Source organism: Anguilla rostrata, chromosome 4 (assembly GCF_018555375.3).
Source record: "Anguilla rostrata isolate EN2019 chromosome 4, ASM1855537v3, whole genome shotgun sequence".
Classification (NCBI taxonomy): Eukaryota; Metazoa; Chordata; class Actinopteri; order Anguilliformes; family Anguillidae; genus Anguilla; species Anguilla rostrata.
Genome location: NC_057936.1, coordinates 22,456,653 through 22,483,181, shown reverse-complemented (window position 1 = coordinate 22,483,181; position 26,529 = coordinate 22,456,653). Strand labels below are relative to the sequence as shown.

General features: G+C 47.7%; 2 protein-coding genes across 3 annotated transcripts in view; one reads left to right on the top strand and one right to left on the bottom strand.

Moving 5' to 3' along the window:
• Positions 1-9,790, top strand: part of grin3bb (glutamate receptor, ionotropic, N-methyl-D-aspartate 3Bb) — a 53,305-nt gene extending 43,515 nt beyond the window's left edge. Inside the window, exons 5-9 of the mRNA XM_064331416.1 lie at positions 964-1,079; positions 4,746-4,897; positions 7,605-7,769; positions 8,335-8,402; positions 8,622-9,790. Of these exons, the coding sequence (XP_064187486.1) occupies positions 964-1,079; positions 4,746-4,897; positions 7,605-7,769; positions 8,335-8,402; positions 8,622-9,141 (1,021 nt within the window). The 3' untranslated portion in view covers positions 9,142-9,790. The remainder of the gene's footprint in view (positions 1-963; positions 1,080-4,745; positions 4,898-7,604; positions 7,770-8,334; positions 8,403-8,621) is intronic.
• Positions 9,791-10,469: 679 nt separating this feature from the next.
• Positions 10,470-26,439, bottom strand: tmem259 (transmembrane protein 259). Of its 2 annotated transcripts, none has more exons than XM_064331421.1 (11): positions 25,055-26,439; positions 22,793-23,086; positions 21,835-21,997; positions 20,486-20,596; positions 19,802-19,924; positions 19,266-19,366; positions 19,035-19,092; positions 18,715-18,798; positions 18,172-18,304; positions 15,623-15,722; positions 10,470-13,927 (listed from the first exon to the last, which is right to left on the bottom strand). In XM_064331421.1, the coding sequence occupies exons 1-11, from the start codon at positions 25,262-25,264 to the stop codon at positions 13,172-13,174; spliced, it is 2,133 nt and encodes a 710-aa protein (XP_064187491.1). In that variant the 5' UTR covers positions 25,265-26,439; the 3' UTR covers positions 10,470-13,171. The 2 variants fall into 2 exon arrangements, with proteins under 2 accessions (XP_064187491.1, XP_064187492.1); XM_064331422.1 differs by having other exon boundaries at positions 21,889-21,997; positions 25,055-26,438.
• Between the last annotated feature and the right edge of the window lie 90 nt (positions 26,440-26,529).

The following is a 26,529-nucleotide window of genomic DNA, read 5'->3' as shown; positions in this document are numbered from 1 at the left end:
TCATGGAATCAGAGCTGAGCCCAAAGGCAGAGGCGGGTTGAATGCTGATTTATAGCAAGTCAACAAAATAAATATGTACACAATGATGAATAAAAACTAAATAATCTGGGACTTTTATGACACGCTGTCTTATTATTCAAGGATTTGATTGTGTTGAGAGGTGCAATAAGGTAAAGAACCTGATCTAGGAAGGAGGGGAAGTGACCCCTTCTGTTATATAGCACATGCATTATGCATTTTTACCTGTGCTAGTTGCTCTGTGCTTGTCTGGGGTCTCAAAAGATATTTGGATTCTCCTGCACAAGTGTGAAGGCTCAGATCTATTAAACTGCCAAACCTTGACAGTTAAAGGCAATGTATACAATGTGCGTGTGTGTGTGTGTGTGTGTGTGTGCATGCGCACGTGTGCATTTGTACCAGTTTTTTATGTGTATGTAAATTATTTAATAATTATTCAATAACGATTATCAACCAAGGGTTAATTAATGCTTACAAATGGTAACATTTGTCCAGTTCGTGGAAAAGATTTTATCATGAAAACAGCAGCTTGCAATATTGGCATTGCACTCAAATCACTCCCAGTTGCCTCAAATCTTTGGTAATTAACTGATCTGAGAGGGCGGGGGTCAATGCAGTAATGAAAAGCCAATGTAGTGAATGCAGGGATCACTGCGAGTCCTTACTTCTGTGAGTGTTGCTCCAGCGTAGGCTGTATTTATGCCCTGGACACTTTCATCTAGTTTTGACTGGACAGTTAACAGCCAAACTTCATTCTGTCTACAATTTACCTTGGGGAATATGTGTCAACAGTAGCATTCACAGAAACAATTTTTTTTTTAAAGTAATTATGAAAATACTCAATACTTTTTTGTGAAAGTGGACCAAAATGAAGTTCTGCAGGAATGGGGAACTGGCGTCCTTGTTTGTCACTGCCTCTGTAACCCCTCCCCCTGTGTGTTGAAGGACAGATCCGCCTAAGCTTGATGCTTTCATTATGGACAAGGCCCTGCTGGACTATGAGGTTTCAATTGACGCTGACTGCAAGCTGCTGACAGTGGGCAAGCCGTTTGCGATCGAAGGTGAGGTAGACCACACTCTGTCACATTCTGGGTCCTCTCCAGCTCACAGATTAATTGCATTATGTCACATGACATTCATTTTAGTGGGCGCTGTTATGCAGAGTGACAATGACAGGGGGGCAATAGAATATAAGTCCAGCCACCTGAGTTATGTGAGCTGCTGCGCAGAAATGCCAGACCTTGCTAACAACACTCCTAGACCATTGACTGTATGTGCAACATCAATAAAGCACTAAGTGCAAGTTAACGTATACCAAGCATAATATATAGAACTATAGATTTATGGAGTTAACATCCATATAAAACCACAAAGTGTGCTCCAGCAATCCTGAAGTTATTACACACAAGTGAGTATCAGAGGAAAAGAGAGAAAAAGCTGAGCATCATCTGCATGGAAGTGATTTGTACGCAAAGCAATTGTACGTAAAGGGAGAAGAGAAATGGTGTTAAGTACAGAACCCTGGGGAACACCTGTAGGAAGGCAAAGGGGTCTAGACAAGTCATTGTCTTAGGATTTCCTAAAAGAGCTTCTAGAGAGGTAGGATTCTACCCACTAAAGAGTTGTTCCCGAGATCCCCCAGAGAGATCCAATAGGATTGACAGCAGAGGCAGAACACTCTAGCTGATTGATGTGTGTCCCTGTTGGACAGAAGGGAAGTCTCCGTGAAGCGCCCTGTAGTCAGACTGGAAAGGGTCAAGGGGTTATTCTGTGAGAGCAAATGATATAGCAGGTTGTGATATACTTCACTGCAGCACACTCCAGGGTCTTAAAAAAAAGACAAGCAGAAACTAGATGATAATTCTGGAGTCTGGTATTGACGGTGCCAGTGCTGGCTGTAACCGGCAGCCCTGCAGGGCTACGCACAGTTAGCTCTAGCATCACCCAGGGATGAGAGAGTTTCAGTCGGCCAGGATTATGGTGTATTAGTGAAAAGGGGGAGGGATCCAGATGGGGGCCATTTTGTTGGATGTTGAAGTCTCCCAGTAGGATCATCAGTGATGTAGCCAGGAATTCATTTGGGCCACGTCATTTGATTACTCTGAATTGCTTCAGCAAAAATGTCCAGTTCTTAAATAAATTGTTTATTTAAATAAAATATAATCTATGTAAATTCCTCTGGATAAGAGCATCTGCTTAATGCCAAAATGTAAATGCAACTGATGAAACTCAAATTTATTAAGGATAACCTAGCCTAGCTGACTTGTCTTCAGCTTTGAAAAACGTATATGCCGGCTGTAGTAACCGGAACTATTAAGATTAGTTTGTTTCCTTACATTTTTCTTCACAATCTTTGAAGTTTGTTTTAGGATTGCAGTAAAGTAACAGCTGAAAGCAGCACTGTTGGTAGAGATCATGCAGCTCAGGCTCAAATGTCCATTATTATATATTATGTCTGTCTTTTGGACAGGCCTTCATTTTGGCTTTTAACAAGGCTATGACATACCTATTGGCATCATGAAAAAAGAAACTGAATAATAGCATAAGGAAATGCCTGACCTCTACTTCAGAAATACAGCATTCCAATGTAAAGAGCATATCTTCAATGACGTGTGGGTGGGAGGGAAATGTACGGCAGGAAGGGTTCATTAGCTTCAAAGGAAACACCGGTGATGATGGACATGCTTAATGACAGCTTCAGCCAAACGTTCGGTGTCATCACAAGGGCTTGGATGAGGCTCCGTCTCTTCTTTTCTCTGTTCCCGATCAAATCTGGGTAAAGCCTTACATTGCCTCTTTGACACCAAAATAGCACCATTTCCTGTTTCATTTGCATATTTTAAACTCCCCAGTGAATTCCACAGTGCAAGTTAAGCTTTGAGAAGGAAGAATTCCTTTGGCAGATTTCTTCCATAAGTCTATGACATCCACACTGGAAGTGAGTTCTAAATTTACATTGTACTCATGCTCTCTGTCTTTTTCTCAAAAGACTGAGAAAGAACAACAGGTTTCCCATTTGAAGATAAAGTATGAAAGCCCAGAATTCCTTTGGGTGCAAAAAAAATTTAGAACCAGATGGGAGGGGGAAAAGATCTTGTTCTGATCTGGCTCATCATGATTTTTACTCAGTTTCCTGCCCTGACCTCCAGACAGGCTTCAAGAGTAAAACAGTAATTGGGGTTTGCCTCAATTAGACCTCTCTGAAATAATCTTCCCCCTGCACTAATTATGTCTCATGCCTCTTGCCTCTTGTCATTGCTTATACTTTCCATGCCTCACTATTCAGTCATTTCCGTTCCTTGCGTGGGCCCCACCGATCCTGCACCAGCCCTTCTTTACAAGACTTATGTGGGATGTTGGAGGGAGGCTCATGAGCCAATGAGAGTTATGGGTCGAGCATTTCTTTTCAGAAGAATCACAGCAGAGCTAGCAAAGCCTACCGCTCTCAAATACGCCAACACAAGTCCTTAGGCTGTCTCTGCTTGATGGTATTGGACAGATTTCCGCATCATTTGTGATCAAAGTCATGGAGAATTTAACGATTATTAATCAAGGAAACTCCTCTTTATCGATCTTGACGTCCTCGTCGACACAAAGCTGCTCCGCTGGTAACTCTTCTTGGCGGAAAAGCCGCGGGCGCCGGCTTTATGGGACGTTGCCGAGTTTACGAGCGCCAAGATGCACCCCATTAAGAGCGTTTCACTGAACCGCTAGTTGTTTGCCTGTTCAAAAATCCAGCTAGAGTTTGTTTCACAGGTCCCTGGTGAAACAGCCTGATGCAGAGGGTGTGTAGGGGAGAATTTCTGTCTTGGCCCTCTGTAGCGAAGACTGATGTGTGTGGACGTTGGGCGTCTCTCGCTCTGATGAAACGTGTGGACGTCGGAGCGCGTCTCACATCTGTCACACTGACTGCCTCTGGAGCGAGGGAAATGACTGACAGACGCTAGCCAGAAGAAAGCAGAAACACATTGATTGAGCAAGATTCATGTTCATCTTCCTTGGGGATGATGGCATCTCGGCAATACCGGCTCTCATCCTCTGTTAACCCCAGCTGAACAAAGATGATTATTTGTTCCACTTGGAAGATATAGTGTGCAGAGGCAGTTGTAGCAAATGGCTTGTTGTTTAAAAAGGGCATGTGCCAAACACTCCTTATTCTTGTTTTTCCTGTTCCTTCCGCCCCCCCCCCCCCCACTCATTCTTTCATTTTCTTCTCAACATTCTTTGTTGGTACCAGTCAAAGGGCTTCTTTCAAAAAAGACTTCAAAGAGAGAAAAGTATTGGATCAGCACCGTAGATACAGGAATTATCAAGCTATAATTCATTAATTCAGTCAGACGTCTTATAGCAGTAATATTAATGGCTTCATGTTTCCTTTTTAAATAAGATTAGTGTAAAGCCTTCATATTCTATTGTATACTGATTTGCTCCTCTCCCTTCAGCAAAGGAAAAAAACTCTGATTTATGTTATTTTACAGTGAGAAGTACAGCATAACATGCCTCAGTTGCTACCTAATGGTTCATTCCAAAAAAAAATTTCCACTCCACAGTTTTAAAAAAAATATTTCAGCAGTCAAAGTGGCCCACAGAGCAAAGTACAACAAATTGATTTTGTGTTCCTGGGCTTTGTTTAGTTTGCAGGCATAAAAACGTCTGGCTGAGCGTATCCATGAACTTTAATGCTTACTTCAGTTGATGAATGTTAACCCTGAACGTTTCTCCCCCAGGCTACGGCATTGGCCTGCCCCAGAACTCCCTCCTCACCTCCAACGTGTCCGAGTTTATCAGCCGCTACAAGTCGGACGGCTTCATGGACATGCTGCATGACAAGTGGTACAAGGTGGTCCCCTGCGGAAAGAGGGTCTTTGCAGTGACAGAGGTGAGGCCAGAGAACAGTCAATGACCCGTGGTCAGCAGTGAAAAGCAGACCCAGACAAAATAAAAACAAAAACTATATTAAAATCTTGGCCATGTAATAGAGGGAGGCAAGATCACCAACCCCTGAAAATGCTGCTGTTGCTGCTGCTGTTGTTCTCGGACACTAGCCTCCCAGGTAATTGTGTAGAACTGCATTCACTTCCTCTCCTGTTGTTTCTAGCATTACCACTAGCCCGCAAGTCCTGACACACTATTCAGTAGCCTGCCTGTCTGATTGGTGAGAATGAGGAAAGGTCTGTGGAAGCCTCTTCATTCATTTTGTTCAAATAACTTGCGCTGTAATGCCAAGGCTAATCCAGTCTACCACTTCATTACTCCTCCTGCCCCCAAGCACTGTGTCACTGTCCTGGGCCAATGGGTGGTGTTTCCAGTAATTAACTGCCACCTTAATCTAATCAAACAATGCCATTTCAGCTTTGCCTTTTGGACTGCTTGGCCTCCTTTGAGGAGTCTGCCAACGTGACGGTCTGGTCTACTGACTGAGCGGCTCTGACGCTCCTCACATGCACAGCACGGACTAGGACTCTGTGAAAGCAGGTTCGCACCGCAGCCGCTGAAGATAAGGCAGCTGGCTGGCCCCAGGACTTCTCGCACGAGGGCCGCGGAGGGACGCGAGAGACCGATGAGCGGCCCCGCCATCTGTGCAGGCTCGCCCGCCGTTTCCCCGCCATTCTAATGATCGCGTTACTGACCGATTTCTTTTCAGGGAAATGAATCGAGTTCGTTAATGTTTATTTCATGCAAAGCTGTTTTCTGGTTCCCATAGATCGAATGCACAGCCCAGATAAGAGCGCTGCGCAGGCCTTGTCCTCGGGCTGTCAACAGGGGGCGCTTTGGGTTTTGCATGATTTATCCCCCTGGGATTATTGGACAGCTTAAACCCACAAACTCAATAAAAATAGTGATTAATGATTCATTAAATGTCTATATGTATCAAGACTTACTGGAAAGCCACTTGCAGAAAGGATGGAATTGTCAATTGTATGGAGGAGTGAAAAATGGAGGGGAATTAAAAATCTTTAAACATCATACAGAATCACAGAGGAGATCTGAAGCTATAATACCCTTTGTCTCATCCTTTCTAAACATAATTTACATAATGATATAACAGCCAGTTTGGCATTGTAATAAAAAAAACATATTTACCAGATCCTGGTCTCAAAAGATTAGATTCAGTTTACATTTTTAAATCCTGTAATTTGTATAGCCTTGCGGTCTAGCTTGTGGGATTCGTCGATGGGGGACTAGAGGAAGCCAAGTGTGGAAGCAACACGGGGCGACTGCACAGTTTTAAATAGCGTTGACAGGCTAACACATCAAGCAAAGCTCAAGTGGTAATGGGATGAGTTATTCCCCAGCAAACACGCCCTGTTTCCAGGCGACTGGGTGGTCTGCGTCGTCCTCCTGGCAGTGGTCCAGGATTAAATGGTGTGGAGTATTTGGGCGAGGCGATGGGTGGGTTCCTGCTGCTCCATGCCTAAGCATACGATACCGACAGGGTCCAGAACATTGGCGCTGTATAACGGTCAACTTTTCTGGCTTAGGCTTACCCTTGCAGACCTCCGGTGTTACTGCAGAGGTGCATCAGATATGTCTATGTATCCAAAAGTTTCACTTGCTGGACAGGCACCAACCTAAGGCAGGAAGAGGTGGTGAATACTGCAATCCAAAAAGGCTCTATTATTATCAGCAAACCACCACGGAAAGCCATGGTGCTTGGCCGGCTCAATGTGCAGGATTCCCAAACCACTCATTATATTGAAACCATCTGTACCCCCTTCCAGATATGAAATTACCCGAGGATCTCTGTATTTTTTACTGTTCAACTGGGTGATGTCAGCATGGCTTGTATTTCAATTAGCGGAGATGCTTTTTTAATTCTAATTAGTTATCGTCAGCAGAAATCTTGCCCCCTTCTCCATCTGAGCAACTCTAGGGCATAAAAGATTCTTATTGATGTTGATGCTCGGAGGCTGCACATGAATCTGCACTGCCACCTACAGCTGGAAGCAGGGAACTCTGGCAGAGCCCGTCTCCTACAGCAGTGCCAGTGTTTTCACACCCACAGCACAACTATTACAGCTGTTTGAAGAGGTCAATAGGGTTTATCCTTTTTTTAAATAATGTGTGCCGTGCTGTAGACCAGGGGTGTCAAACTCCAGTCTTGGAGAGCCACAGAGTCTGGGCTTTCAGTCAGGCCAGGTAAGGCCTTGAGAATTAAGTTTAAGTAGCCAATCAATGGCTTGAAAGAATAACTGGTGCTGAAACTCACCAAAAACCAGCAGACACTGGTCCTTCAGGACATGGATACTGACACCCGTGCTGTAGACAATGATGAAAGAATAAGGTATCATGACACCAAAAATGGCCGCAGTTGGTGGTCAACCACCAACTTGTTTGAACCAGTCAAAAGGTTTTGCTCTTCACAACAAACCACAATGATCAGTTCAATTCGAGTTGCTTGCAGAATATGGTCACTAAAGCCATTTTTTGTCATAATACTACCTCGTTCGCCCATCTAAAGTGCTACATTGTGCCCCTGCAGCACTGCTGAGTGGTCCCCTCACACCAGTGTAGGAGGCAGTGTCTCATAAGCAGCCGGGGGTAGTGAGCCTTGCTCTTTCCCTCTCTCTCCCCGTCCTGTGTAGACGCTGCAGATGGGCATACGCCACTTCTCGGGCCTTTTCGTGCTGCTGTGCGTGGGCGTGGCCGGCGCGCTGCTCACGCTCATCGGGGAGCACGCCTTCTTCCGCCTCGTCCTCCCTCACATCCGCCGCCGCCAGAAGTTCAAGTACTGGCTCCACACCAGCCAGGTGAGTGTGCTTGGAGCTCGTTCTCCTTTGTGTAGCGCTAATGGTCTCAGGACTAATGGCCTCCACACCAGCCAGGTGCGTGCACTTGAAGCTGTTGCCCTCCTTTGCGTAGTGCTAATGATCTCAAGACTAATGGTCTCCACACCAGCCAGGTGAGCGTACTTGAAGCTCTCGCCCTCCTTTGCGTAGCGCTAATAATCTCAAGACCATGGAGTGGAAGCCAATCTCCATACGAGGCCCGTTTGTATTACATTGTTTTCCATGCTCTTGGCCAAACGCAAAATCGTGTCCTTGCCTACTGCATCACATTGACTCTGTAAAATCAGAAAACCAACCAACCAGAGCACCATCTGCTGTCCAAATGAAGCTACTGCAGGAGCACAGCGAGAATGCAGTCGCACTCCTTTCAAAGCGTTGGCTGCTCAGATCTGTTTAGCCCCTCGAGGTCAAATAAGCTCTTTTCCCAGCGGAGGATTACTAACGAGAAGCGAAAGTAATTACAGTTTCTGAGATGGCATTGATTCTGAAAATTAGAATGTGTCACTGCTGTTTTTTTGTTCTGCAGAAAATCCACAGAGCCTTGAACATGACCTATGAGGACGTGAAGCGGCAACGGGCAAATTCAGAGAAGAGGTACCGACTGCGACTTCTAATGAAAACCCAAATTTTCACCACCACTGTGATTGAAATCTTAATTAAAACTGCTTTAAACTTATATGTGGTGTGACTATAAAAAAAAGCTCCAACTGAATGTGTCCATTTTAGGAACTAGATTTTGAACTACATTCAAAAACAAATCAGTTCAAATGCTTTGCAAGCCGTTAAGAGGTGTGTTTCACCTTTTGCCCTCAGCTGTAATATCCAGAAAGTGCAGCCCCCGCAGCCTCCTCCTGCGGCGCCCCCGTCTGGTGCCACGGCCAAGTGGAACAACGAGAGCAGCAAGGCCTCCCGGGACACCAAGGACAACAAGCGCGTCCACTTCAACCTGGAGACACTCAACAGCCGCCGCCTCCTGGCAAGGGCCGCCCCCGAGGCAGAGAGAGGCGGGGCCAGGCTGAGCCTGGTGGGCCGGATCTGTGAGAACGGAGGACCGTCGGTACCGCCCCCCAGGATGGTCCTGCCGCTCCCTCCTTCTTCTGTCCCGACTCCCGCCCCCGCACCCTCCTCCTGCGCCCCGCCCCGGGAAGGGGAGCTCCAGGAGCTGCAGGAGAGGATTGAGGAGATCAGGGAGCAGCTCAAGGCTGCGCTGGCCAGGAGGGCCGAGCTGCAGACCTCCCTGGCCAAGGAGAAGGCCAGCCCCGCCCAGACTGTCACAGAGGCGCCTCCTGTAGGCCCCTCCCCCCCTGCCAAAGACACCAATCAGAAGAGGTGATGCTCCCAGCCTCTGTGAGGGTTGTGGAGGGCAGGTGTGATAACTGTTGGCTCGCCCCTTATTTGGAAATGGCCTTCAGAAGTGGATCTGCCACAGCATCCATTTTGTGGGGTCTTACTTAGCCATGTTGCTTTGATTATGGATGGGAGAGCCAGTGAGGCCGACTTACTGCAGGCTGGAGCTTGCCCAGGAGTCTGGAATATTTTTGAGAAATAAGCTTCCTACAGGAAGAAATCTGTCCTACATTAACCTGCTGTCCACCCGGGATGGGCTTAGAGACAGCTATGACTGACTGTGCCAATTATTGCTAAGAAACACAAGCATCCTGGATCTTATAAACTCATAAAATGGCCAAACTGGCAATTCAACTGCACTTTTGCTAGATTTGATGAATTTGGTCTATAATTTCACTGAGGGTGACGACAAAGCCTGGAATTCAAACGAACATGAAGAGAAACGGAAACGACAATCTGGGTAAAGCAGTTGGCGTTTCGAAGAGGATAAGTGTGAGCTGGGAACAGGAGTCACAAGGACGGAGTGGTTCCAGACCTTTTTACGGTGTTCTCACTGTTCCTTTATTTCTGTAAGCTCGGAACTAGCCTTGTTCACGGGTCGTGACATTTTTCCTAAATAAAGTCTAATAGAAGTATGGCTAGAAATGATTCTGAAGCCCTGATATCCGTGGTGTTACGTACACAGCGTTATCAGATCTCAGATTAACCTGAAAAACCGTCATCTGTGGTGCATTCCTACTGGTTAGCCTGAACCGGTCAACTTATACTTTTATTTTCTGCAAACATGAGCACAAAGACACAAGGTATTAATGTAAGCAGAACCATAATGGCTGCCCAGGCTTTGGTTTCCACTATTGTCTAGTGTGCACAGGATTTAGGTGTTGGCCGAAAGCAGTGACGGGTTGAATACACACGATTCCATTTGCATTCCATGTACAAGAGGGAGTCTGTAATAATAACTGAATAATAACCGTTTGGCAGGGACTGCTCACTCAAAGCTGGGGGGAATAGAATGTTTGTCTGTAGGCCTAACCGGAGACTGCGGTGAATGGGGCTCTTCCGTTCCCCAATACGCAAAGTGCGGTGCGGAGACGCTGAGGGACGTCACCCAGCTGCGGCACGGTGCGCTCCGATTGGTCGGCCGCGTGTAATCCGGTGGTGTGGAAAGAGCGAGATCCCATTTCCCTTTCTGGAAACAAGACAAACGAGCGCTATCGGCAGCCCTCAGGCTGCTAATGAGTCTCTTCACTTCAACAGCAGTCAACACACACAAATCAAACGAAGAACACCAAGAAACACACGTGCAAGCACAGGCCATATGTACAAAGGAATTCTCTTTTTTTCTGCAGTTCTTTTTACGTTACAGTTAAATACATTTGAATGAGATAAGAAATCTAATCCATCAGAGATTTAAGGATTTGCTTACATTTTTTCTAAAAGAATGTCTACAATGAAGAGCAACTGCTGCAAGGCTACAATCATCCGGATTCCTCGTACATAACAGCGAATAGGCACAGAAAAATACACACAACTTATCTCCAAACCTTATCGTTAGGGTTGTTCATTACTCGTATTAGTTATATCTCTTCTAAAAAACAAAAACTTAAAAAGACGCAAATCAAACAGAATATTGTTGTATTGCACAATTTGTACTAACTGCATCATTGCTGAACCATGGGGTCCGTTTCCTTCGTCCCGCCTGTTGCATAGCCGTTACTCAAACGCTGCACTTTTTCTCAGTCAAAAAAGCAGAACCGATTTCACCCACCGCCTTCAGCCCGCGTGTGTTGCAATAAGAGTGACACGAGCAACTTCATTCATCGGACACGTAAGGCATACTGAGAATAAAGCTTTGTGGACGGCGGACTGCGATCGGTTCGTGACGTGCAGGCGTTCGTACGCAGGCCCTTGTCAATGCCCACTGCATTCCTGCAGCATGTCTTTTAGCACTGCGAGGCACACACACCTCCAAAGACACTCCTTTCCTTTCGCGCTCTCCGCAAACCTCCGGTTTCCGATTGCAGAGAATCGTTAACGCCACTTCCTTCCAGGAAATCGGAGCACAGGAAGTCACTCCTGACACGAACCTGAGGAGACGCTTTAACTGCAGGCAGGTGCACGGGCTGCACTTGTCAGTTACTGTCGTTGAGGCGAGAATAGTTCGGTCTGTCCAAATGTGGCAAAGGGGAGAATGGGGAGGGGGGGGGCTGTTAGTCTCAATTAAGCAGCTTTATTAGCATAGTCTAGGGGGTTTAGAAGACAAGAGAGTAAAAACTCAATTTAAAACATTGTTCAAAAAAACAAACTATATTCTATGGCTTATCTAGCCTTACGATATATCCATGTGCATGTTCCATACCCTATTAGCCCCCCCCAGGCTGAGGAATGCTATTCCATGTCACCTCCACCATTAGAAGCCAATCACTGGTTTAAAATGCTCTACCAAGCCCAGAAAATTCAGTATCGGTTGACAAGTTTGCATATTATTCTGTCAACTCTAGCGCACAAAAAACGTGTTCTTGTATTTACACCGTCTCAAAGGACAGCGGTTTAATGCCTCCTCCAAAGGCTATAGAACTCGAGACAGAGCAGGGCTTTAGTCTTGTGCTACTGTGAGATGAAGATGAGATTACGCATTTCAGTTCCACAAACATAAGGCGACTGTACGCGATGCGACTGACTTACAATGTGCTGTGGATTGTTTGAACCGTTTTTTCATTATTTTTATTTAACAGTACAGTAGCAAAGTAGCGAGGGCTACAAGCCAAAGCTAAAGCATTTTTTTTTTAAGTTCCCTACGTGGCGAAGCGCAGGGCTCAAGAAGCAAAAGCCGAACCTTCAAGCGGAAACTGCTCTTGCTTTTGGATATTCATTCTCTGCAGAACTACGTTACTGTGATTAAATCTACGCGTGCGTCCAGGCTTTTACCCTCCGCGGAGCACGCCGCGTTGTCGCTGGACACCGCCGGAACGCGAGGCTGCACACAGACGGCCGCGGTCACAGAGCGCATCGGGGTTGGAACCGAGTCGAGCTCGAGCGTAACGAGCGGGGAAAAAAAAAAAAAAAAAAAGCGAGCGCGTCTGAGCGAGAGCCGCTGGCTCCGGTCGAGCGGGAGCCGGATCCGCTCGGAAGTGACAGGCGGCCGATTACGGACGAGCGTCCCCGGAGCGGAAAAGCCGCCGTCGCTTCTGAAAGGCGCCCCCGAACGCCGCAGAGCGTGACGGAGGAGCGCGGCTCTGCCATCGCTCTCCCCCCCCACCGCCCCCCCCCGTATTCATTACTGAGAAATGCACATGACTTAAAAAGACAGGGGCACACACATTAACGGATACACTGCCGCAATTTGAATAAGTCAGAGTAATCAAGTTTAACTAGATGGAATGGGCGGGGCAGGTGGCCTTTCCACACGGGGGGTCTGAGGACGGCCGTCCGAGGGGGGGGGCCAGCGTGTGCCCCCTCCCCCCGGCTCAAGTCACGATCGCGACTCCCTCCTCACTACCAACCTGCCTTTCTCCCACACAAACACAGCTATCTCCAACGCCACACAAGTCAGCACCTTTATTTTATAGCATCACATTAGAAATATTCTCTTCGTCTCAGACACGACCGGACAAATCTGGCTACACCACCTGAATGTCGAAACATACCGATTTTTCCAATCATTAATTAAAATATGAATCACCTGTAAATAAATGTCACTGTAGCCTCTCTGAATTAACAGTCTCCACGCGTGGCCTGTTATCAACAAAACTGAGCAAGAATCTACGCTGCAGCAAATCCCACTCAGGAAAGAAAAATCAACGCTTATTTGAGCCCCAGTTCCCCAGGGGAAAACTGGGGGTGGGAGCCCCAGCTCTTCCCCATTATCTCTCACCCCCCCCCCTCAAGTCTTCTGAAAGAAATTAATTAAGCCACATCTACAAAAGGCCCTTGCTTTTCCTCCACATAAAAGACATGGTGTTGAAGAAAGGGGGAAAAGAACGATCATTCTGCACGTGGAAGGGTGTGGGCGGAGCTCAGGATGGACTGGGCTGGGGGTCGGGGGCGGGGGGGCTGGCTTGGGAGTCCTCCTCTGTCTTAGTGTCTGTGTCACACGACCCCCCCTCGTCAGGTCCCCTGGAGTCTGTGTGTGGGGGGGTGGGGCTCACGGAGGGCGTGGACTCCGCCTCCGGCAACTCCCCCTGCGACTGGCCGGCCCCTTGCTCGCAGCCTCTCGCTGTGATCTCCACGGTAACCAGGCCTGCCGGGGCGGGGCTGGGGGCGGGGGAGGCACTCTCCGGGGCGGTCCCCGGCCCTCCCCCTTCCCCGGCGGCTCCTCCTCCTCCTCCTGCGACGCGGAGCTCGGCCGGCGCGCTGACGCTGGGCTCCGGGGCCCGTCCCAGGCGGAGGGCCTCGGCGTCCAGCAGCCCCGCCCTGAGCTGTGGGGCCGACAGCGCCTCCGTGATCATGGCCGCCGTCTCGGCCACCCAGTTCAGGTCGCCGCTCGTGTCGCCCGCGCCCGGGCTCACCAGGCCGTTGGGGTGCAGCTGGGCCGGGGCGGGGGGCTGGGGCTGGGCGTCGGCGGGCGGGCGGGCCTGGCCGTTGGTGGCGCTGGCAGCGGCGGCGGGTCTGGCGGCCGGGGCGGCGCTGCTCGTGTTGTTGTTCAGGTTGTCCTGCAGGGTGGTCTGGTTGCCCTGGCCGGCCTGCTGGTTCTGCAGGAAGATCTCCTGGATGCGGATCTGCTGCAGGATGGCCGGCAGCTCGTAGTGGTGGAAGAAGTAGATCATGGAGTGCTGCAGGGGTCAAAGGTCAGAGAGGAGGAGTGAGGGCGGGGCCGGAGAAACAAAGGGAAAAACACGGCTCAGACAGATGGGCCCTGCTTTACCACACTCTGAATTAGGGCTGCACAACATGGACCTTCAAAACAAAACAAAAAACACATACAAATGTGATGCCGTTTATAAAATAAAAAGGCATAATGCAGTAGCTTGTGACACACCAAACACTCGGGTGAAGGCTTTGTTTAGCCATTTTAATAGGACATGGTTCTGTCAAGCAGAAAACAATCCCAGGAAATAAAGGTTGAACTCATTACAGAAGCAAAAAGCAGTTATTCTGCTGTAATACATCAATGCAAAAAGCAAATGAAGCAAATAATTTCCATCTTGTTATTGAACCGTGTGAATTATAGTGGACAAGAAATGTGTTTCCTCTTATTTATACATTTCTTTGTCTTGGGTACAACCAACATAGAATGACAAATGATTTTTAAAAAAACAATTACATAAAAAATTCTCTCAGCAGTTTTTTCATATAGGCACCATGCATGCAACAAAGGCAAAAGACTACACAGTAATGCTTTGTAGTCACAGTGAATTAATTCTCATTGACGGCAGTTTTAATGCATTGAAAAAGACACTCAAATCTTTCTCATCAGTCATTTCTATCAGTCCTTGAGATAGTTCAGATAGCAAGAGGTAAGTTTGCTTTTGTGACCAATACATATCAACTCCCGTTAACAAACTGTCAGAAATTTGTATGAAATGGTTAGCAGTTGTTTTTACAAATAAATTCAGTAGCTTGCAGCGTTAGCCAACAAGCTAAACTTTGCCCAGTTGACATATTCCAGGTTACCGGTTCGGCAGCTTATGGTAACATTACATTATTCCCCACAATGTCACATTCACCATTTCCAGATTTCAAAACCATTCCCAACGCACAGCCACGTGCCTCTGAAACAGGACGGCACAGGCTGGTGCTGGCCAGAACATGACCGGGGGCTCCATTAAGACCAGAGGAGCAGGCCAGTAACGGATGACTGAGACGCATGCTTTTAACGGATGTGTGAAAATTAATTTTTGAGACTGGGCCTGTTGGTCGCACGGAAATTACAATGCAACTACCGAAAACTCTGGGGTAATGAGAGGACGTGTGGAACTTTAAGTTATGGTGGGTAAGTCGGTTTGGTGGAGTTCCCGCCTTGTCGCGGGCGGGCTCGAGGCACAGTCCCCCTGCACGGTGCTTCCCTTCGGGAGGCGAGGGTTCTGATGAAGCAGAGCACCCCCGAATGACCAAAAAGAACCCCTTTGGCACTGAACTGCATTTTCTCCTCTGGGACTCACGCTGGAAATGTGAATGCTATCTAACAGAGACATATATCTCCCCTGTCCCCCGCGGCTGATAATCTGCATTTGCGTGGGGCGAGGGCTTCCGATTGGCTACAGTAACATTTACGGAGCGAGTATAAATTTTGCAGACTGTAGGGCTGAATGACTTGTAATATATCATTCAGCCCTATTCCATATGTATGCACAGAAAACTCAGGGTAGACGCATCAGGCACAGAATATTTATTCTGCACAGCCGTTGGTGCTAAATCATTCATACTGGAGACCGCTGGCAAACGCTGGTTTCATCGAGCCGAGGAGCAGTCGCGGTCACCTACGCCGTAAACACCGCCACTTTGCTCCAGGATCCGATCCGACTCACCTGTATGAAGAGCCAGGAGGTGACCAGCGCCAGGCTGCTGTACTGGCCGTTGAAGCGGTAATGGTAGGCGTAGAAGGCGAAGTGGTACAGATAGAAGAACCTGAAAAACAGAGCGCAGCGTCCTGAGAAAGCTGCCGCCTTTTCCGCTAAAAATAAAGACCGGGGAGTGAAAGGAGAGAGGAACTTGAGGACGGCCGTTATCTGGGCTGTGTGTTACAGACACGTCTGGAGAGGCTCTCGAGTGCGAGCAGAGCTCTTGAAGTGAAGGATTTCTCCATCGCCGACGCAGACGTGCGTGTCGACGGCCCAGAATAAAACGCTTGAAGCGTGCTTCCCCGCGGCTTGCTCCCTGCAGCCAATTGAGTCCAGCGCTTTCAAGCAGACTGCCGTAACAGCAGCGCTCGCTGTCACTTAAGCACATGAAATTCTCAAATAAAGGCCTTTTTTCCAGAACTGAAAAAAATATTTCATAACTAAATGCCATTAAAGGGAAATTCCACCCCAAATAAAAAAGAAAAAAAAATTCTTGCCTTAATTTACAGAAATTAGCTGCCTTACAGCTTTCTTTTATGACACTTTCATTTCAGACATTTCCGAACAAAATCAAATGAGCGAAGAATATCTGTCCTTATAATGACATAAAAATGGAGTCAACCTCTGCTGCTGAAAATAAAAAGTTGCAAAAAAAATTTTTAAATCACCTTAATTAGCCATACGATGACTGACTGACCGGTCTGTGCCATGACTTCAGCAAAAATCAGCTTGTGAGTTTTAAAGAAAAGCACCAAAATGAAGAACAATGGGCTCAGTCAGACTGTCAGCAATACATTTATCAAAGGGCACAGATTAGGAGGAGGGTACAAAAAAAATATCTAAATATCTGGCTAACAGTGAGCACTGTTAGCAATGTTAGCTCAATAACCAAGAAGTGGAAGCTGCATGGTACCACCAAGACCCTCCTAGAAAAGGCCTCTCCTGCCAACTCTGCAACCAAACTAACGAAAACTAGTGAGGGAAGTTACTATGAGTGCAATAAGGAAAAGGGAGCAAAAACTCATCAGTCAGAAATATCAAGACACAAGCCCGGCCTGTATGGCAGGGTGACAGGCTTTTATTACTTTAAAAAGTAAGATCTGCCAAAGAAAATGGATGAGTATGGAAAGCTGGTAGAGGCTTACCAAAAAAGGATTCAAAGCTGTCATTACAGTGAATGGTGAAACAAACTCAGCCTATAAAATGTTTCCATTTGAGCATGTGACTTTTGAATTACTCAATTGTTAAAAATGTGAATGTATCACTTGCAATCAAGAAAAATGTAAAAAAAAAAAAAATCCAAAGGTCTGAGTACTTCTGCATGACACTATACACTATGTTAGTCATGTAGCTAACCAGATGACTGTCTCATAGCTATGAGAAATACTGTTGTGCAACCTGGTTAGTCTGCTAGTAAGCTGAAACGGTAAGTCGCTGGCTTGTTAGGTACTTTCGATGGTGTTGAATTTTGACTCATATGATAGCTATAAGATGTGTCCTCATACGAGGTGAAGAATAAGGCTCACCAGTTAAATTAAATACTTCATTACTTTTTGTAGGTTCATCAAAAACACTTTGACGCTGGAAACTTCCACCTTACTGAAATACACCTGCTTCCATTTCAGCACTTCAGAGTGCAAAACACACCTCACAGCAGGACTCCCACTTCAGGTGCTACCCAAGAGGGCCAAATCGCTGAAATAATGAGCAAGTCGTCTTTGGGGGGGGGGGAAATGTTTCATTCATGTTTCTCTCTTCAGAACCGACCGAGCTGCAGAAATATGTAGGTCGTCGATTCATCGAGGCGCTCAATTTTGGCCTTTTATGAAATTTAAACGGATGAAGCGGCGTGAAGTACCATCGCGGCTCGAGATCTCAGCGCAGACTCAAACTGAGCAGGGAAGGGGCGTCCCAGGGGCACGTCGGCGCCAATCACACTCTTCAGTTCAGCGCTAACGGGGCGCGCGTTTCACCGGGGGGGGGGGGGGGGGAAATGAAAATGACAGGCACTTCTTAAGCCCAGGAACAGCACTTCCATATATCTGGGTAGATTTCCCCTTTCATCGTTAATTTTGGAAGCGCTGATTGCGGCTTCAGAACTTGAAATTAAAAGTTTGGAGCGAGCGGAGGAAATGAATTTTAAATAAGTGCCCTGAAGCAGGAGGAGCGGAGCGGTGTTTACTGCAGGAGCTGATACGGAGGCCCGCGTCTGACAGAAAAACGGCGCTGTGCGCGTAAACTACAATCAACCCCCGTAACCCCCGACCTGTCAGAAAAATCAATCACGTTTATATTCCTCCCTCTGGCTCAATAACACTCACGCTCAAACTACGCTGGCGTTTTCACTTTTTAAATCCCCGGCGCTGAAGAGCCTGAAGGCCCTTCTAAAACTGAGTGTGTGAAAGGAGCCGGCTGTTCTGAGAGCGATGGTGTCGGAGCGAGCGCAGTGTCTGTGTGAAGGGCGAGGAGCAGGCGGCAGGGAGCGCCGCCCCGCCGGACCAGCGAGCGCGTCGTACCGGAGCCAGTGGCGCTTGCTCGTGTTGGTGTGGCAGCAGATGGCGTCGTACTGATCGGCCAGCCACACGATGAGGATGATGTAGAACGCCGTGGTGGTGTCGTTGAAGAACTCCGACATGATGGCTTCCATTCCTAAGGGAGGGGAAGGGGGAAGCAGGGAAGACGATCAGGAGAAAGGAAACGTGTACTTCATTTAACGACGGCAGTCACGCTGAGATTGACGTCTCTTTTGTAAGTGAGCCCCGGAGGAAACCCACGCGGACGCGGTAAGAACACGCAAACTCCGCGCACCAGACTCGAACCCAGAACCTCCTTCTTGCGAGGCAGCAGTGCTGACCACTGCGCCACCGTGCCGCCCGCTTTTGGCCCAGCACGCTGTGTGTTGTAAGGGTGGGCTTAGAGAAAACGCATCCCCCAAACTTACTGCCAGTCTGCAGAGACCTTTTAAAGATTCGCTGCCTCGTCCTAATTCAGCTAGAAAGCATCGGACACGTCCGCTGACAACGCCGTGGAAACAAACGGGAGCAGTGACAGGCGCTTACCGACGAGGGCCAGGATGACCGTGAGCAGGGGGGCTGCTGGGAAGGCGATGGTCATGTTCATCTCCAGCATCTGCAGCAGGTCAACTGGGAACACACGGCAGAAGACAAACAGGCTGAGTGATCTGTGTGTGTGTGTACAGCCGAGGGCACAGATAACCACGCTCCATCGACGTGCTGCGTTATGCATCGAGCCGCTCTGTTCCGCAAACACGCGCTGCTCTCGGTGGTAAAACGACACAATGTACCCCTCAAGGTCGGGTCGCCAAGGCCGGCGGAGGCGGGCTGCGTGTCAGCGCTCTGTGCGCGGAATGTAAACTCACCGATGAAGACGAAGATCTGATGGTGAGAGTAGCGCAGCAGCATGGAAACGGACAGGGTCTGAAAGCACATTCACGGTCAAAAAGGCAGACGCCAAACTGCTCTTTGTGGACGATATGAGTTCCTATGTTGAGCATTCTGCCATTTTAACTGTCACCGATTCGCTGACGGTAAAGACTGCTGAAATAATGTATGGAAGGACGTAAAAATACTCAATTTTAACGGACACTTACAAATATGACCATGATGACGAAGGCAGCGAGGTAGGACGTGCGCGCCATCCACATGCTGACGAAGCGGTAATGTTCCCCAGAAACCACGTTCCTCAGGAAACCTGGCAGAGAGTAAACACGGGTCACCAACGCAACCTCGCACACGAGTACAAACATATACCTGCACATGCAGGCACCCTCCACGTGTGCGCACCCACACATGCACACACGCACAAACTCACACACGCACGTACACGGACACACACAGGCACACACACACGCAGGCACACACGCACACAAAATATGCACATACAGGTGGACCCATACAGGCGCCACAAGTACTGACACACACAGAAAAATAAACGTCGTCACACTGCTCCAAAGCTATAGTTACAGAACTGCAGACCGTCATTTCTGTAACTGACCATTAGGCCACACTTCCTTTCTCAGGATCTACGCCTCACTGCTGTTCCTGATGTCATTATGAAAGAGGGAAGTGAGAGCCATCTCGCGCAGCTCGGAGGTCGCGCCGAAGATCTGATGGCGAGAGCTCTGACCTTTGTTTTCCTCGTTCTCCGCCAAGGCCTTCACACTGGACATGAGGATGTCATCATAGCCCAGGAACTCATCCAACAGGAAGCGGCTGAACCCGTCGCCAAAGCACTGGTCCTTCATTGGGTCTGGGGCACATACACAGACACATCATGCTTGGCAGTTTTTTTTTTTTTTTTTCATTTATTCCTTTTATTTATTTTTTTTAAACACAAGTGATTCTTTTTAGACTGAAAAATGAAAAGTTCATTTAGCAAGGCACAGAGTTCATATAACAAATGGCAAAATCCGAAGATCTAAAGACCTTCTGTTTGTTTGGCAAGGCAGAAAAGATAACACTGTCAGCATACAACCGCTGAACTTGCTTTATGCATTTCTGCCAAACTGCAAATGTCTTTAGTCTCACTTTACAGTGGGTTTTAAAAGCTTTCTTCCTCTTAAGAATCCCACACATTGCAGTATTTCAGGCTATTATGCCAATAGTTGTCTGGTAATGTTTTACAGCCTGACATGGGCTCTGCCGACATTAAGAGGAGGAAGGAACAGAGCAAATGTACTCTTTGAAGAGTAGGTTTTCTGGAATTCTCTAGAACTCTGTTGCTCCGTTACCAGTAGTGACCGTTACATCAGCATTAGAATGTTGAGTTAGGAACATTCTAACCACTAGCCTTAACCCCAGTCACACTTACCTAGCGTGACCACCATGACGGGGATGTTGAGACGCTGCCGTGTATTCTGGGATAGGCGCAGGAAGCCGTACTCCAGTGAATACTCCACTATGTACTCCTCCTGAGGCCATACTGCAAACGCACACGGCCGTGTTCAAAACAGCATTGCAAAGCCAGGGCAAAATACACACACCTCCCAAATACTCAACACAGTATGGCACATACCTTACTGCTAGCACAGCATGATGCACATACACATATTTACACACACGCCCCAAAACTGCTAACAAAGGATAACACGCACAATACCCATCCTGAAAATATGGTAAAACATACACACACCTCCAAAATTGCAAAAATACACCACATAAATACTCACTCACTCACTCTCACACACGCACGCACGCACGCGCACACACACACTTACACTAACACTCTCTCACACACGCACACATGCACACACGCGCAAACACACACACACACGCGCACGCACACACACACACACACACACACATAGGCACACACTCACTCACACACGCGCGCGCACACACACACACACACACACACACAGAGCAGCTCTGCAGTACAGCAGACACAGCCCCGCTCAGCCCTGTGTGCACAGAAGGCGCTCAGTCTGCTAACTGCGCGCAGGCCAGCACTGAGGCTCGGCCACGCTGCCAGACTGAGTGTGCTGGAATGCGCCGCGGCCTGTGCAGTGTGTGGAGCGGCTGGCGCTCTCCCTGCCGCACAAAGCCCCCATTGTGTCATTACTGACACTGCAGGCCGGACCGCTCCACTGCAGCACCTCACGTGGGACACTGCGCCCCATTCCAAGGCTTCCCAGAGAGAAATCTGCCTGCACAGTGTGCTGTGCAGTATGCTAGGGCTGATAACATTTGTCCACACTGAACACACAAGGCTTTATTTACTAGCCTCGGAAATTCCACGGCACAAAATTTTAATTCAGATTGTACCAACATATCAATACCATTGTCGTCTAGAAAGGTTTCTAGGTTCGATGAATTTAAAGTAGGAAAAATAAGGCACTACAGGTGCACGGTGGTGAAAAAGCAGAAATTAAAGCACTGAGCCAGTCAAGGTGAACCATATTTACACGACCTTCCTAAATGATATTTTAAATACAACACTGTTGGCCAGTTGCCAGCACAATTTAATCCTCATCAGTGTAATTACAACTCTAAATCACCTACAGTATGAGAGCTAATATAGAGCAAGAGTGCGGGAGGGAAAAGACCACAGGCGGTGAATGAGGAAGGTTCTGGAAAGGGATAAAGAGGGATACAGAGGACCAGGCCTTTCTTTGGTCTTAGCATTACTGTGTCGGTAAAAAGTGGCGAGTGATGGTTTACCTGCTCGGGTTAGCATCTCAAGCTCGGAGACTGTCTCCCTCAGCGGCTGCATACCTTTAGTGGACGCCTGGCTGAAGGAGAGGTCCTGCGTCTCGTTGAGGCCCACCCCCGGCCCGCTGCTGCTCAAGGAGGGCTTCAGCCGGGGCTCAATGTCCAGCTCAAACTGGACGAGAGAGAGCGAGACCGTCAGCCTCCCGCGGTGAAGCCGGACCTGGGAGTGGCTTCACTCTGAACCTCATTGTCCGCTAACTCACGGCTGCCCAAGTCTGTTCCTGGAGATCTAACTCGTCCTGTAGGTTCTCATTTCAACTAATACGGCACACCTGATTCTACTAATTAGCAGCTCAATTGCATCTTTAGCTGCTGAACGAGGTGCGCTTTGTTAGGGTTGGAATGAAAAGCTACAGGATGGTAGATCTTGGTCACATGCCAGCGTGACACCCCTCGGAGGGAGATGTAGCAGTTCTGGGAGTGCACCGTTGGTTGCCACATGGAGAGATAGAGTGCGCCCACCCACAACAACACAAAATGAAATAAACAGAAACCTTCATCCTTCCCCTCACGGGTTCCAGGCAAAAACAAAAAACTAAAACAACAAATTTAAATAACAAAGACAAAAAAAGTAAAGCAAGAGCGACTGCTTTTCAGCATGCTACTCGTAGCTGGACAACTTTTCAGTTGAACGGTTTCTTTCTTCGTCTTGTGTGCGGTCAAACACACAAACAAAAACTAAATAAAGAAGCGCGCTCTTGGTGTGAGCTCCTGGTCTCAGCCCGGAACTTTAAGCACCTGGGCTGATTAGTTAACTCAACCCAGGTGCGTGTGCTCTCTCCAACAGCTGGTGCAGCAGAGACCAATCCAGGTCACACAATCTCCAAAAACAGGGTTTGGGCTGCCCTGCTTTAACTTCTGCTAAACCCCGCCCCGTCCGCCCAGGCGGCCCTGCCTCCCTCCTGACCTGCACTGAGCTGTTGTCGAACATCTCCAGGGTCATCTCCTCCTCCTCCTCTTCCTCCTCCTGGTGCAGCGAGGCCAGCGCGCCCGGCTCCCCCTCGGGCTCCTTCACCAGGCCCTGGAAGCCCTCCGTCTCGTAGAACTGCAGGAAGATGGGCGCCCGGCTGGAGTTTCGCTGGATCTCCACCCTCAGGATGCCGTCGCGGGGCCACTTCTCCCGCACGTGCTCCAGGCAGTTGATGGGCGAGCGGGAGAAGGCGATGTGGATGTAGGCCAGGATGAAGAGCACAAACAGGGCCTGGGGAGCGGGAGGCGACGGTCGATGAGCATCAGCGCTAGCCCAGAGCGTGCCCCCCCGAGGGACGATGGAGTTACAGCCCGGTTACAGTTCCGAGAGCACGAGTGTTATTCCAGGGGTGGGATTAATGCACAGCCATGAGGGAGAGACAGAGTAAGCCGGCCCGGATAAGTAATGACGAGCGGAGAAGGGAAGAGAACGGGGGAGCCCAGCCATCCGTAATGGATCATTGACCATCGCTCTTTAATTAGACATGCAGGGAACACCGTGCACACGAGCAGCAAACATGACCTACAGAGAAGTCAAAAATGCTTCGGCAGGACGGAGACGGGAACGTTTCAGGAACGCCGTGCCCCGTGCATAAAACCTGACAAATCAGCGTCGGGATGAGCCGCTGCCGACGGAGAGCTCCGCGGCGAGAAACGCGAGCGCTGTCACGCCGTTCCGCATGGGACAGCGCCGCGATTGTCGCGGGATGGCGCTCCCGTGAACATGCCTGTCCTCCGCTGAGCTGCAGCCTGAGCTCGTGCGCACCTACCCATCATGCACCACTCTCAGTCTCTGTCCTCCGCAGACTACAGCGGCTTTAACAATGCTGCATTTTCAGCTGCACTAAAAAGAAAAAAAAAAACAACCCTCATCTGGTGGTAGCTGTCCTCGAAGTCCCGTTTTTTTTTATCATGTGCTGATAAGAACAATGGTAAATGACGGGGAATAAACGAAGGAAGGGAGTCTACACGCATTACAGCGCTGCCTTTGGCAAAGCCATTATCAACGGAGTCAAGAGGAGCCATCTTCTCTTTTCTGTGACGAGCGTTGAGATAAAACAGCACATGCCAGTAAATATGCATCCCCTCCCTTCTCCCTCTCTGCATTACACAACCAAAAGTCGCACCCGCTACGCAAAAATCGCTTACAATTGGACAACACTACTAACAAACATTCACATTAATATTACTACAGCTGTTCTGAACGTTGTCATTATTATATTTACTGAAAAACAACATTATAACAGTTTCATCAGACGTTTCCTGAGGTTTATTTTGCTTGGGATGTAATACTACAGGCTGCTGCTGCTGCCAACAGATCATGTGAGCATGCACTGCATTACTCAAGAACCAGAATTACCTGAAGAGCGTGCGCATGGATGGCTGCTTGTCGTGATGACAGTCTAATGCCTTGCTTTTGCTACGTGTGCACGTGTATGAGCAATGTCCACACAAGTGACAGCTGAGCTACACTCATGTGAAATAGAGAATATTTCTGAATTTCATTAAATCAGGAGCACATCTTACACAGGTCATCTGCTTCCTTAAATCTGAGATCTGTAATATTATGTTTCCTAACCTCAGCTGGAGGCAATGAACAACACAGGGTTGTCAGCGCGAAACACATTGACTGTGCAAGGGAATATTCTACCAGTGCAACTGCAGAAACATGCCTCCTGACCTACACTAACAGAAATAACTGTGCACTTTCACCGCACCAGTACAGCATGCTGAAGTCTATGATGTACTGTAAGATAACACTGAAGTAGGCCCATTCACGAGAACATCAGAGTTCTCCAGCACATTAAAGACAGTGTTTTCCGCTCACATCATGGAGTTTTGGCTTGACATATCAATGATTGGTGGACTTCACTCCGTGACTCATGTCACAGAAAGAATATTCAAAAATCAGTTCACCTGGAACGCATGGACATGTATTTCACATTGCACAGATTACGATAAGTGAATCCCCCATTTAAATCCGAACTCACTACAGAAGATCAAAATTAGAAAGACAATGAAAACGGAAAATTCATTTTCATTATAGAAGGTCAACAAAACCATTAAAATATAACGCGACTTATTAAGCAAAAGAAAGGAAATGACCAATTCAACCATATAAAGAAAAATGTTATTCACATTCAAATAAATACCATGTGAGCAAAATAACGATTATACCATCTGGTGTGTGCAGCCTTACCTTTAATAGTACAACGAACTCGAAGATTCTTCTGAAAGATGGTGGGAACAATCTGGCGTATGTTACAGCCATCTTAAAGAAGAGAGCGTGGAAAAGCCGGTCCCGCACATTGATGAGCGGGTTTTGGTTGATATTGGGGTTCCGTATTCTGTTCGTCCCGCCATTGTTATTGAGGGGGTTGTTGTTCACGTTACCCTGATTTTCTGACATTTTCTGACTTCTGTCCTATGGACACCAATTTCACGTGAATCACAAGGCAGCGGTCAGCAGACAAATGTACCAGAATGACTAACTAAATAAAACAATCAAAGGTGACCATTTTGGCCGGACTAATGTGAGAAGAACCCTGTTTTCAAGTAAAAACAAGTACTAATTTACGAGAAAATAGAGTAAGTTTTCAAGCTAGGTAAAGCTGGCTAGCTAGCGTTACCCTCTGATAATTTCTGAGATAGCTAGCCTTAACACTAGATGGGTTCCTCTACTACGCTCTATTCATTTAAACTCTGTTTGGTACGACGACATATGAGTGTATCTGAGCTTTACCAAATACCTGCTCAAATACCTGTCTAGCTAACTAACTAGAAAAATTGTGGCCTGTTAAATAACAGGTTTATACATCCTCCCTGCAATTGAACATGTCAGAGCTAGCTAACAAGATGTACAAACGATGCAACGGTGAAGCATATTTAGGGGAACCTACGTAAAACAAAACAAAAATAGCGAGCGCTAGGTTTGTACTTGTTCGCCAACGTTAACTAGCTGTCTAGCGTATTTAATAATTTTTCTCAATTATCAAGCCAAGTAGCCGGCAATATTCGATTGTGTTGGCTAGCAATGGTAGCAGACTAGCCAACTAGCTAGCTATGACGTTCTGTTTCGATCATAAGACCCGTATTCTGCCTCTACCCTTTTTCATTCGTTAGCTAGCTTAGTATCGACCCACATTTGTTGTTACGGTACAACTATCTCAATTTGTCGTTAAGTAAATAACGTTTTCCCGATTTTTTTCGCTGCCTAGGAATCCTCTCTTATAGTCCTAGTTTTGCCCAGTCCTGTGCCTACAGCCATTTTGTCAGCTACTCATCTCTCACCACCACGAAAAACACCGTGTAAGACAAGAAATGCCAGACTTTCAGATGATTTCATTCAATCTACGGTGAGCGCCCTCAATAGGCTGGATGTCATTACGACTATGAAGTCCGTGTTGAAGCAGTTATCTGCAAAGGAGCTTTTGCTGTCACTGTCAAATCGTTAATCACTGCACTGACACTCAGAACGCAAAAAATGGCCCAAATCCAAACTGATCCAAACCGCTACTGTTCCCAACCACTGCATTCAGCCAGTGGGAAGTGGTACTCCTACACCCACACCCACCCAATCCTTAGAGACCCACGCATCGAAGTTTTAGAAGTTGTGTGTACCACCACCCTGCACAATAGGTGGCGCAAATACATTTTCACATTATAGTTTTAACT

Excerpts from the sequence above, each read along its gene's own strand:
- tmem259 (XM_064331421.1), bottom strand. The coding sequence starts at position 25,264 with ATGTCAGAAAATCAGGGTAACGTGAACAACAACCCCCTCAATAACAAT. Across the intron at positions 19,093-19,265 it reads TCGTCATCATGGTCATATTT|ACCCTGTCCGTTTCCATGCT; the intron begins GTAAGTGTCCGT and ends ATGTGCTTTCAG. Across the intron at positions 13,928-15,622 it reads CCTCCTGGCTCTTCATACAG|CACTCCATGATCTACTTCTT; the intron begins GTGAGTCGGATC and ends TGACCCCTGCAG.